This window comes from Oncorhynchus clarkii, chromosome 6 (assembly GCF_045791955.1).
Source record: "Oncorhynchus clarkii lewisi isolate Uvic-CL-2024 chromosome 6, UVic_Ocla_1.0, whole genome shotgun sequence".
Classification (NCBI taxonomy): domain Eukaryota; kingdom Metazoa; phylum Chordata; class Actinopteri; order Salmoniformes; family Salmonidae; genus Oncorhynchus; species Oncorhynchus clarkii.
Genome location: NC_092152.1, coordinates 75,224,722 through 75,237,266, shown reverse-complemented (window position 1 = coordinate 75,237,266; position 12,545 = coordinate 75,224,722). Strand labels below are relative to the sequence as shown.

Here is a 12,545-nt window from a genome sequence, read left to right as displayed (position 1 = left end):
TGAGACAGACTGACTGTGTGAGCTGCTACAGTACCATAGTGATCCTGTAGGGATCTTCCAAACTGGAACATAAATCCCCATTGATCCAGTTCAGTCAGGTCCAATTACAATGGTGTTTCTAGAGCAGGCCATCACTCTGTTATCATGCCTGGACTGAGTGTGACAAATCTCATCCTGTCTGGGTTATGTCCCATGAGGCCACTCCAACTCATGGTTTTTACTCAAATCAACATGTTTTGAAGTAGAATATGAGTCTGTTCTTGCCTTTGTGTCTTTGTGTGTGTGTGTGTGTGTATGTGTGGTGTGTGTTTGGTGGGTGTGTGTGTGTGTGTGTGTGTGTGTGTGTGTGTGTGTGTGTGTGTGTGTGTGTGTGTGTGTGTGTGTGTGTGTGTGTGTGTGTGTGTGTGTGTGTGTGTGTGTGTGTGTGTGTTCGTATGTGTCTGTTCGTATGTGTCTGTTCGTATGTGTCCAAAAAAACGATGCAGTCATATTTCACCAACGATCCCAGACAAATACACACAATGATGTCTTGGAGGTCCTAACCCATACACAGTGTGGGACATGGTGTGCTGCTGTGATGGGGAAGCTAGTGGTAGCCAATAATAGCTGTGTAGCCTTGTCCTGTATTGTAGAAGCTAAGAGCAGCCCGACCCAGCAGGAGGAGATGAAAGGGGAAGGCATCTGCTGTAGCCATCAGCATTAAGGTCTGATTTACACCCTCATGGCACGCTGCCTGTCCTCTCCACTCCATAGAGACACCACCAGCACCGCTGCCACAGCACAGGGTCACAGGACTTCACAAAATAACATTTGGTTTTCTTAACCTCTCTAATGCATGCAATTACATGGAACCTTAGGAACAGAACAGGGCTTCTGGTCGGGTTGGGTTCAGACTAGCACAATGACGAGAGAGTGAGACAGAGAGAGATAGACAAAAGAGAGGGAGAGGGAGAGAGGGAGAGAGAGAGAGAGAGAGAGAGAGAGAGAGAGAGAGAGAGAGAGATTGCTGGTTCACCATCAGAGAGAGAGAGAGAGAGAGAGAGAGAGAGAAAACAAAACAGAAAAGAGAGGTAGAAAAAGAGAGCGAGAGTCTGGAGTGCATCCTGCTTCTATGGGTCAGTAGGGACACAGTAAACCAAACACACTAGAACATCAAGTGTAAATCTCACACAGACTAGAGATGTCATGTAGAATGAATGGTGTGCATGCTCTAGTACCTCTAAGGTAGTAGGAGTCTCCGGACTGCAGTGGGAGGGTCAGTCCAGGGGTGTGGATGTCCCAGGCCACCTTTAGACCAATCCTCCAGCAGCCCTTCTCTGCAGGACCCTCCTCCGAGCTCACACCTGCTAAACACAAACAATCCCACCACTTAGGTCAGTAAGATCAGAACCAAATATACAATAGGAGACAGGGCATATTGTTACATTATCTCTCAGTACAACTTGTGTCTTCATCACAGTTTCTGTACAAGAAGACGGCCTTTTTAATAAAAGTATTTGATGTTAGGTAACTAGTGTGTGTAGGGGCAGCAGACAGACAGAGTAGTGGGGACTATTCTCCTCCCATAGCCAGTCTCTGAGCCTCTCATCGAGCCTCTCACCCAGCCTCTTACCCAGCCTCTCACCCAGCATCTCACCCAGCATCTCACCCAGCATCTCCCCGTCTGTCCTCCATCCGAGGCATGGTGAGAAAACGAGATCTACCCAGCCCTGTTAGGTCCACACCCTTCAGCATAAATCAATACTAAAGTCTTCCCGGGCCTCTCTCAGCACCAAGGCAAATCAGGCCTTCTCCTTTGCTCAGCAGAGGACAAATAGTAACTTAATTTCCAGCCAGCGCTTTCTGAGAGAGCCGTTAATGACACTGCTCCTAAAGGACCCAGGTTGGGAATGGTGTTGGAGCTGGAGTAAAGAGCATTGTGGTCTTTCCAGCCGGAAAACACTCCGCCGCCAAGCCAGATACCTCCGGATGAGAGCAGCTGGGTGACTCTAAATAAAACCATTCTGAAACACCAGACAGAGCCTTGGGAAAAAGAGACAAATTACTAGACTTCTCCCAGACCTGACATGAAAAGTAAGCGCGTCAAAGAAAGACAGGTGTCGTGCAAATAAACATGCATAGAAGGTTACTGGTTACTGTACGTACCAGACTGGGATGTAAAACAGCTCAATTATTGAGTTGAGAAAGAGAGAGAGAGGGGCTTTGACTGCGGCGCAGCCGAGAACAATGTAAAAAAACATGGGCCCCCTCGTAAAAAAACAACATTCCGCATGGTAACAATTCCATCTCTGTGGTTCTGGGAGTATTCAGAACGATCTGGCCCAAAGTGAACATAGCATTTCTTGAGTAATGCACAGCGGGGTTAGCAAGCAGTGCTGCTAAACTTTGTCAGGTTTGCCTGTGAAGTCTGGTGCTGTGGGGTCAGTTTGGCCTACAAAGGAAAGGCACAGCTGCAGATAGAACAAGCTACCTAGACTACAGCCCCGGCCGGTCGGTCCTGTGCTGTTTGAAGCCAGCGTTCCCAAGGGTCAACGGTCAGATGGGTCAGAACAAATCATCTCCACAGTCTTCTACTCTACGGCAGATGGTTCTGTTTAGCCAATCCCTCTGAAATGATGTCGGCCCACTGCAAAGGCGGATGAGATGTGGTTGTGAACTGTATTGCCATGTGAAAAGGGGATCGTGCACCTTGATAGTAAAACAGAGTACATATTTGATAAAAAAATATGATCATGATCGATCAATGAATGAACTCCATCAAAAAAGATACACTCATATCAGCCCTATAAAATCAGGCCGAGACCCATGATAGAACATCTAGGCTAAACACTGCCTCAATACTGCCTCAATACTGCTGTACAGTCTAGAACCAGTAATCAAAGCAGACACTCATTATTCCATATCAGATAATTACACATTGATCATTTCTGGAGGAATCAGATCAGATCGTTGAGCGATAAGGCTGGGCGAGTTGTTGGAGTTTTGTAGTGTGCCGTTCAGCATGTGTTTAGCCCCTGAATGTGTCCCAGAGAGTGTGTGTTGATGATCTTCCCTCACCCCCTGGCCCTGCTAGCGATAAGGCATCCCAGCCTGTCAGAACAGAACAGAGGCAGCCTGTGATGACATTTGATAATGCCCTGACACTATCAGGCTGATAGATCTGATGGCTGGCTCACTGGAGGCCGTGTCTGAGATAAATGCTGTAAAGCTGTTGGAAGTGAGCTGCTGTAGGGCCACATACACAACGTTAGCTGTTAGCTGCATTTGATAGAGATAGTAGCTCAAAATGACATCACAGTGGAGAAGAAAATAGCTACTTCTAAGGGGTTGTGGGTGGAGTGATAAAAATGGGATAACAAGTGAGACTGAAGCGTGTTTTTGAGGAAGTTTGGGTCTAATTTGACGGGGATCCACCACTACTGACAGTGATATACAACAACTATACTGTATGACCTTTGACCCTCACCTTTGTCGTCGTCATGACAGCTGTAGCTGTAGACGGCCACAGGAGATAGGCTGACCAGGTTCTCATCATGGTGCCAGCCCACAGCCATCTTGCCCATCCCATAATACGGCTCTTCTTTCAGCTGGCTCATAGCTGCTGGGTCCATGTAGTTGAGCAGGGTGACGTTGAACTGGGTCGGGCCAGGACAGGGTGTCTTAGCAGGGTTGAGGTTAGAGCATCCCTGCCCACTCTGCTGGTCTTCATCCTCCTCATCTTCAATGTGGTACCCAGAGAGACTGTGTTTTAGCTCAGCCACAGGCTTCTCCTGAGTGCCTAGGTCTGTGGTCTCTGTCTCTGTGCTGCCAGCTGGCCTGTGCTTCCAGCCTGTGTGTTTTCCCTCACTGTGTTGTTTTGATGCCGTTGGACTCCCCAATTCAGTTTGTTTAGTCTTCATGTCTCCCATCTCGTCGCCGTGTCTTGACTCCCACGCTGTATCCTGTTTGGACGATGGGCCTTCCTCTTCACTGTATTTTGACTCTATGTCCCAATCGTCGCTGTGCTTTGACTCAGTCTCTCCCTCCTCACTCTGCTTGGACTCCGAGTCTCCTCCATCATCACTGGGTTTGGACTCCTCGCTATCTTTAGACTCCGTGTCTCCTTCTACACTGGGTTTAGACTCTATAGCACCAACCAACTCTTTCCTGCACTGCTTGAAAACATCCCCCTCCTTCCTGTCTCCGACATCAGAGCAGAAGAAGCAGTTGAGCTCCCAGAGTGCTTTGCATGCGGCGCTGAGGTCTGGGTCGCAGCAGGTTCCTCTCTGCTCGTCTGTGTGCCAGGGGATGGTGAAGAGCCGCGTGTCCAGATAGCGGTAGGTGGTTCCTGGCTGACCCAGCAGCACCCGGGACACGGCGGTGAAGACGTCTCGGTCCCTCACCTTCACCAGGTCCCTCAGGAAACAGCCCCTCCGCCGCAGGGTGAACAGAGCAGCCTCCACCCGACCATGGAGCTCCTCAGGCAGAGAGCAGGACCGCCGCAGAGCCAGGCCAGAGTAGCTAGTCTCCCACTGGAACACAGGCAAACACAGATCAATTAGCTGTTGTTCTGATTGCTATAAGTTAAGTGGTCTCTGTCTCCAGAAACAATTGATGGAGAACAAGTACACAGACCAAACAGCCAACATAAATATTGTATAACTAGCCATGTTCCTTCTAAATCTATGGTCTGAGCTAAGTATCTTTCCAAAGGCTAAGACATAGACAGACGGCTTTGGTATGGACTAGTACCAATGGCAGTGGGATGACAGACGGTCTGGAATAGTACCAATGGGATGACAGAAGGTCTGGACTAGTACCAATGGGATGACAGAAGGTCTGGACTAGTACCAATGGCAATGGGATGGCAGAAGGTCTGGACTAGTACCAATGGCAGTGGGATGACAGAAGGTCTGGACTAGTACCAATGGGATGACAGAAGGTCTGGACTAGTACCAATGGCAGTGGGATGACAGAAGGTCTGGACTAGTACCAATGGGATGGCAGAAGGTCTGGACTAGTACCAATGGCAGTGGGATGACAGAAGGTCTGGACTAGTACCAATGGCAGTGGGATGACAGAAGGTCTGGACTAGTACCAATGGCAGTGGGATGACAGAAGAACTGGACTAGTACCAATGGGATGACAGAAGGTCTGGACTAGTACCAATGGGATGACAGAAGGTCTGGACTAGTACCAATGGGATGACAGAAGGTCTGGACTAGTACCAATGGCAGTGGGATGACAGAAAGTCTGGAATAGTACCAATGGCAGTGGGATGACAGAAGGTCTGGACTAGTACCAATGGCAATGGGATGGCAGAAGGTCTGGACTAGTACCAATGGCAGTGGGATGACAGAAGGTCTGGACTAGTACCAACGGCAGTGGGGTGACACAAGGTCTGGACTAGTAACAATGGAAGTGGGATGACAGAAGGTCTGGACTAGTACCAATGGGATGACAGATGGTCTGGACTAGTACCAATGGCAGTGGGATGACAGAAGGTCTGGACTAGTACCAATGGCAGTGGGATGACAGAAGGTCTGGACTAGTACCAATGGCAGTGGGATGACAGAAGGTCTGTACTAGTACCAATGGGATGACAGAAGGTCTGGACTAGTACCAATGGCAGTGGGATGACAGAAGGTCTGGACTAGTACCAATGGCAGTGGGATGACAGAAGGGCAGTGGGATGACAGAAGGTCTGGACTAGTACCAATGGCAGTGGGATGACAGAAGGTCTGGACTAGTACCAATGGCAATGGGATGGCAGAAGGTCTGGACAATGGCAGTGGGATGACAGAAGGTCTGGACTAGTACCAATGGGATGACAGAAGGTCTGGACTAGTACCAATGGCAGTGGGATGACAGAAGGTCTGGACTAGTACCAATGGCAATGGGATGGCAGAAGGTCTGGACTAGTACCAATGGGATGATAGAAGGTCTGGACTAGTACCAATGGGATGACAGAAGGTCTGGACTAGTACCAATGGGATGACAGAAGGTCTGGACTTGTACCAGTGGGATGACAGAAGGTCTGGACTAGTACCAATAGCAGTGGGATAACAGAAGATATGGACTAGTACCAATGGGATGACAGAAAGTCTGGACTAGTACCAATGGCAGTGGGATGACAGAAGGTCTGGACTAGTACCAATGGCAGTGGGATGACAGAAGGTCTGGACTAGAACCAATGGCAGTGGGATGACAGAAGGTCTGGACTAGTACAAATGGGATGGCAGAAGGTCTGGACTAGTACCAATGGCAGTGGGATGACAGAAGGTCTGGACTAATACCAATGGCAGTGGGATGACACAATGTCTGGACTAGTACCAATGGCAGTGGGATGACAGAAGGTCTGGACTAGTACCAACGGCAGTGGGATGACAGAAGGTCTGGACTAGTACCAATGGCAGTGGGATGACAGAAGGTCTGGAATAGTACCAATGGGATGACAGAAGGTCTGGACTAGTACCAATGGCAGTGGGATGACAGAAGGTCTGGACTAGTACCAACGGCAGTGGGATGACAGAAGGTCTGGACTAGTACCAATGGCAGTGGGATGACAGAAGGTCTGGAATAGTACCAATGGGATGACAGAAGGTCTGGACTAGTACCAATGACAGTGGGATGACAGAAGGTCTGGACTAGTACCAACGGCAGTGGGATGACAGAAGGTCTGGACTAGTACCAATGGCAGTGGGATGACAGAAGGTCTGGAATAGTACCAATGGGATGACAGAAGGTCTGGACTAGTACCAATGGCAGTGGGATGACAGAACGTCTGGACTAGTACCAATGGCAGTGGGATGACAGAAGGTCTGGACTAGTACCAATGGCAGTGGGATGACAGAAGGTCTGGACTAGTACCAATGGGATGACAGAAGATCTGGACTAGTACCAATGGCAGTGGGATGACAGAAGGTCTGGACTAGTACCAATGGCAGTGGGATGACAGAAGGTCTGGACTAGTACCAATGGGATGGCAGAAGGTCTGGACTAGTACCAATGGCAGTGGGATGACAGAAGGTCTGGACTAGTACCAACGGCAGTGGGATGACAGAAGGTCTGGACTAGTACCAATGGCAGTGGGATGACAGAAGGTCTGGAATAGTACCAATGGGATGACAGAAGGTCTGGACTAGTACCAATGGCAGTGGGATGACAGAAGGTCTGGACTAGTACCAATGGCAGTGGGATGACAGATGGTCTGGACTAGTACCAATGGGATGACAGAAGGTCTGGACTAGTACCAATGGGATGACAGAAGGTCTGGACTAGTACCAATGGGATGACAGAAGGTCTGGACTAGTACCAATTGGATGGCAGAAGGTCTGGACTAGTACCAATGGCAGTGGGATGACAGAAGGTCTGGACTAGTACCAATGGGATGACAGAAGGTCTGGACTAGTACCAATGGCAGTGGGATGACAGAAGGTCTGGACTAGTACCAATGGGATGGCAGAAGGTCTGGACTAGTACCAATGGCAGTGGGATGACAGAAGGTCTGGACTAGTACCAATGGCAGTGGGATGACAGAAGGTCTGGACTAGTACCAATGGCAGTGGGATGACAGAAGGTCTGGAATAGTACCAATTGGAATGACAGAAGGTCTGGACTAGTACCAATGGCAGTGGGATGACAGAAGGTCTGGACTAGTACCAATGGCAGTGGGATGACAGAAGGTCTGGACTAGTACCAATGGCAGTGGGATGACAGAAGAACTGGACTAGTACCAATGGGATGACAGAAGGTCTGGACTAGTACCAATGGGATGACAGAAGGTCTGGACTAGTACCAATGGGATGACAGAGGGTCTGGACTAGTACCAATGGCAGTGGAATGACAGAAGGTCTGGACTAGTACCAATGGGATGACAGAAGGTCTGGACTAGTACCAATGGCAGTGGGATGGCAGAAGGTCTGGACTAGTACCAATAGCAGTGGGATGACAGAAGGTCTGGACTAGTACCAACGGCAGTGGGATAACACAAGGTCTGGACTAGTACCAATGGCAGTGGGATGACAGAAGGTCTGGACTAGTACCAATGGGATGACAGAAGGTCTGGACTAGTACCAATGGCAGTGGGATGACAGAAGGTCTGGACTATTACCAACGGCAGTGGGATGACAGAAGGTCTGGACTAGTACCAATGGCAGTGGGATGACAGACGGTCTGGAATAGTACAAATGGGATGACAGAAGGTCTGGACTAGTACCAATGGTAGTGGGATGACAGAAGGTCTGGACTAGTACCAATGGCAGTGGGATGACAGAAGGTCTGGACTAGTACCAATGGCAATGGGATGGCAGAAGGTCTGGACTAGTACCAAAGGCAGTGGGATGACAGAAGGTCTGGACTAGTACCAATGGGATGACAGATGGTCTAGACTAGTACCAATGGCAGTGGGATGACAGAAGGTCTGGACTAGTACCAATGGGATGACAGAAGGTCTGGACTAGTACCAATGGGCAGTGGGATGAAAGAAGGTCTGGACTAGTACCAATGGGATGACAGAAGGTCTGGACTAGTACCAATGGGATGACAGAAGGTCTGGACTAGTACCAATGGCAATGGGATGGCAGAAGTTCTGGACTAGTACCAATGGCAGTGGGATGACAGAAAGTCTGGAATAGTACCAATGGGATGACAGAAGGTCTGAACTTGTACCAATGGGATGACAGAAGGTCTGGACTAGTACCAGTGGGATGACAGAAGGTCTGGACTAGTACCAATAGCAGTGGGATGACAGAAGGTCTGGACTAGTACCAATGGCAGTGGGATGACAGAAGGTCTGGACTAGTACCAATGGCAGTGGGATGACAGAAGGTCTGGACTAGTACCAATGGGATGGCAGAAGGTCTGGACTTGTACCAATGGGATGACAGAAGGTCTGGACTAGTACCAGTGGGATGACAGAAGGTCTGGACTAGTACCAATAGCAGTGGGATGACAGAAGGTCTGGACTAGTACCAATGGCAGTGGGATGACAGAAGGTCTGGACTAGTACCAATGGCAGTGGGATGACAGAAGGTCTGGACTAGTACCAATGGGATGGCAGAAGGTCTGGACTAGTACCAATGGCAGTGGGATGACAGAAGGTCTGGACTAGTACCAATGGCAGTGGGATGACAGAAGGTCTGGACTAGTACCAATGGGATGGCAGAAGGTCTGGACTAGTACCAATGGCAGTGGGATGACAGAAGGTCTGGACTAGTACCAATGGGATGACAGAAGGTCTGGACTAGTACCAATGGCAGTGGGATGACAGAAGGTCTGTACTAGTACCAATGGGATGACAGAAGGTCTGGACTAGTACCAATGGCAGTGGGATGACAGAAGGTCTGGACTAGTACCAATGGGATGACAGAAGGTCTGGACTAGTACCAATGGCAGTGGGATGACAGAAGGTCTGGACTAGTACCAATGGCAGTGGGATGACAGAAGGTCTGGACTAGTACTAATGGCAATGGGATGGCAGAAGGTCTGGACTAGTACCAATGGGATGACAGAAGGTCTGGACTAGTACCAATGGGATGACAGGGGGTCTGGACTAGTACCAATGGCAGTGGAAAGACAGAAGGTCTGGACTAGTACCAATGGGATGACAGAAGGTCTGGACTAGTACCAATGGCAGTGGGATGACAGAAGGTCTGGACTAGTACCAATGGCAGTGGGATGACAGAAGGTTTGGACTAGAACCAATGGCAGTGGGATGACAGAAGGTCTGGAATAGTACCAATGGGATGACAGAAGGTCTGGACTAGTACCAATGGCAGTGGGATGACAGAACGTCTGGACTAGTACCAATGGGATGACAGAAGGTCTGGACTAGTACCAATGGCAGTGGGATGACAGAAGGTCTGGACTAGTACCAATGGGATGACAGAAGGTCTGGACTAGTACCAATGGCAGTGGGATGACAGAAGGTATGGACTAGTACCAATGGGATGACAGAAGGTCTGGACTAGTACCAATGGCAGTGGGATGACAGAAGGTCTGGACTAGTACCAATGGCAGTGGGATGACAGAAGGTCTGGACTAGTACCAATGGCAGTGGGATGACAGAAGGTCTGGACTAGTACCAATGGCAGTGGGATGACAGAAGAACTGGACTAGTACCAATGGGATGACAGAAGGTCTGGACTAGTACCAATGGGATGACAGAAGGTCTGGACTAGTACCAATGGGATGACAGAGGGTCTGGACTAGTACCAATGGCAGTGGAATGACAGAAGGTCTGGACTAGTACCAATGGGATGACAGAAGGTCTGGACTAGTACCAATGGCAGTGGGATGACAGAAGGTCTGGACTAGTACCAATAGCAGTGGGATGACAGAAAGTCTGGAATAGTACCAATGGGATGACAGAAGGTCTGAACTTGTACCAATGGGATGACAGAAGGTCTGGACTAGTACCAGTGGGATGACAGAAGGTCTGGACTAGTACCAATAGCAGTGGGATGACAGAAGGTCTGGACTAGTACCAATGGCAGTGGGATGACAGAAGGTCTGGACTAGTACCAATGGCAGTGGGATGACAGAAGGTCTGGACTAGTACCAATGGGATGGCAGAAGGTCTGGACTTGTACCAATGGGATGACAGAAGGTCTGGACTAGTACCAGTGGGATGACAGAAGGTCTGGACTAGTACCAATAGCAGTGGGATGACAGAAGGTCTGGACTAGTACCAATGGCAGTGGGATGACAGAAGGTCTGGACTAGTACCAATGGCAGTGGGATGACAGAAGGTCTGGACTAGTACCAATGGGATGGCAGAAGGTCTGGACTAGTACCAATGGCAGTGGGATGACAGAAGGTCTGGACTAGTACCAATGGCAGTGGGATGACAGAAGGTCTGGACTAGTACCAATGGGATGGCAGAAGGTCTGGACTAGTACCAATGGCAGTGGGATGACAGAAGGTCTGGACTAGTACCAATGGGATGACAGAAGGTCTGGACTAGTACCAATGGCAGTGGGATGACAGAAGGTCTGTACTAGTACCAATGGGATGACAGAAGGTCTGGACTAGTACCAATGGCAGTGGGATGACAGAAGGTCTGGACTAGTACCAATGGGATGACAGAAGGTCTGGACTAGTACCAATGGCAGTGGGATGACAGAAGGTCTGGACTAGTACCAATGGCAGTGGGATGACAGAAGGTCTGGACTAGTACTAATGGCAATGGGATGGCAGAAGGTCTGGACTAGTACCAATGGGATGACAGAAGGTCTGGACTAGTACCAATGGGATGACAGGGGGTCTGGACTAGTACCAATGGCAGTGGAAAGACAGAAGGTCTGGACTAGTACCAATGGGATGACAGAAAGTCTGGACTAGTACCAATGGCAGTGGGATGACAGAAGGTCTGGACTAGTACCAATGGCAGTGGGATGACAGAAGGTTTGGACTAGTACCAATGGCAGTGGGATGACAGAAGGTCTGGAATAGTACCAATGGGATGACAGAAGGTCTGGACTAGTACCAATGGCAGTGGGATGACAGAACGTCTGGACTAGTACCAATGGGATGACAGAAGGTCTGGACTAGTACCAATGGCAGTGGGATGACAGAAGGTCTGGACTAGTACCAATGGGATGACAGAAGGTCTGGACTAGTACCAATGGCAGTGGGATGACAGAAGGTATGGACTAGTACCAATGGGATGACAGAAGGTCTGGACTAGTACCAATGGCAGTGGGATGACAGAAGGTCTGGACTAGTACCAATGGCAGTGGGATGACAGAAGGTCTGGACTAGTACCAATGGCAGTGGGATGACAGAAGGTCTGGACTAGTACCAATGGCAGTGGGATGACAGAAGAACTGGACTAGTACCAATGGGATGACAGAAGGTCTGGACTAGTACCAATGGGATGACAGAAGGTCTGGACTAGTACCAATGGGATGACAGAGGGTCTGGACTAGTACCAATGGCAGTGGAATGACAGAAGGTCTGGACTAGTACCAATGGGATGACAGAAGGTCTGGACTAGTACCAATGGCAGTGGGATGACAGAAGGTCTGGACTAGTACCAATAGCAGTGGGATGACAGAAGGTTTGGACTAGTACCAATGGCAATGGGATGGCAGAAGGTATGGACTAGTACCAATAGCAGTGGGATGACAGAAGGTCTGGACTAGTACCAACGGCAGTGGGATGACAGAAGGTCTGGACTAGTACCAATGGCAGTGGGATGACAGAAGGTCTGGACTAGTACCAATGGGATGACAGAAGGTCTGGACTAGTACCAATGGCAGTGGGATGACAGAAGGTCTGGACTAGTACCAACGGCAGTGGGATGACAGAAGGTCTGGACTAGTACCAATGGCAGTGGGATGACAGACGGTCTGGAATAGTACCAATGGGATGACAGAAAGTCTGGACTAGTACCAATGGCAGTGGGATGACAGAAGGTCTGGACTAGTACCAATGGCAGTGGGATGACAGAAGGTCTGGACTAGTACCAATGGCAATGGGATGGCAGAAGGTCTGGACTAGTACCAAAGGCAGTGGGATGACAGAAGGTCTGGACTTGTACCAATGGGATGACAGAAGGTCTG

General features: G+C 49.5%; 1 protein-coding gene across 1 annotated transcript in view; it reads right to left on the bottom strand.

Annotated features, from left to right (window-relative positions):
- Window positions 1-12,545, bottom strand: part of LOC139412443 (alpha-ketoglutarate-dependent dioxygenase FTO-like) — a 111,692-nt gene that overhangs the window by 25,475 nt on the left and 73,672 nt on the right. The window contains exons 3-4 of the mRNA XM_071159232.1: window positions 3,467-4,511; window positions 1,218-1,343 (exon numbers count right to left, since the gene is read on the bottom strand). Coding sequence (XP_071015333.1) covers window positions 1,218-1,343; window positions 3,467-4,511 — 1,171 coding nt within the window. The remainder of the gene's footprint in view (window positions 1-1,217; window positions 1,344-3,466; window positions 4,512-12,545) is intronic.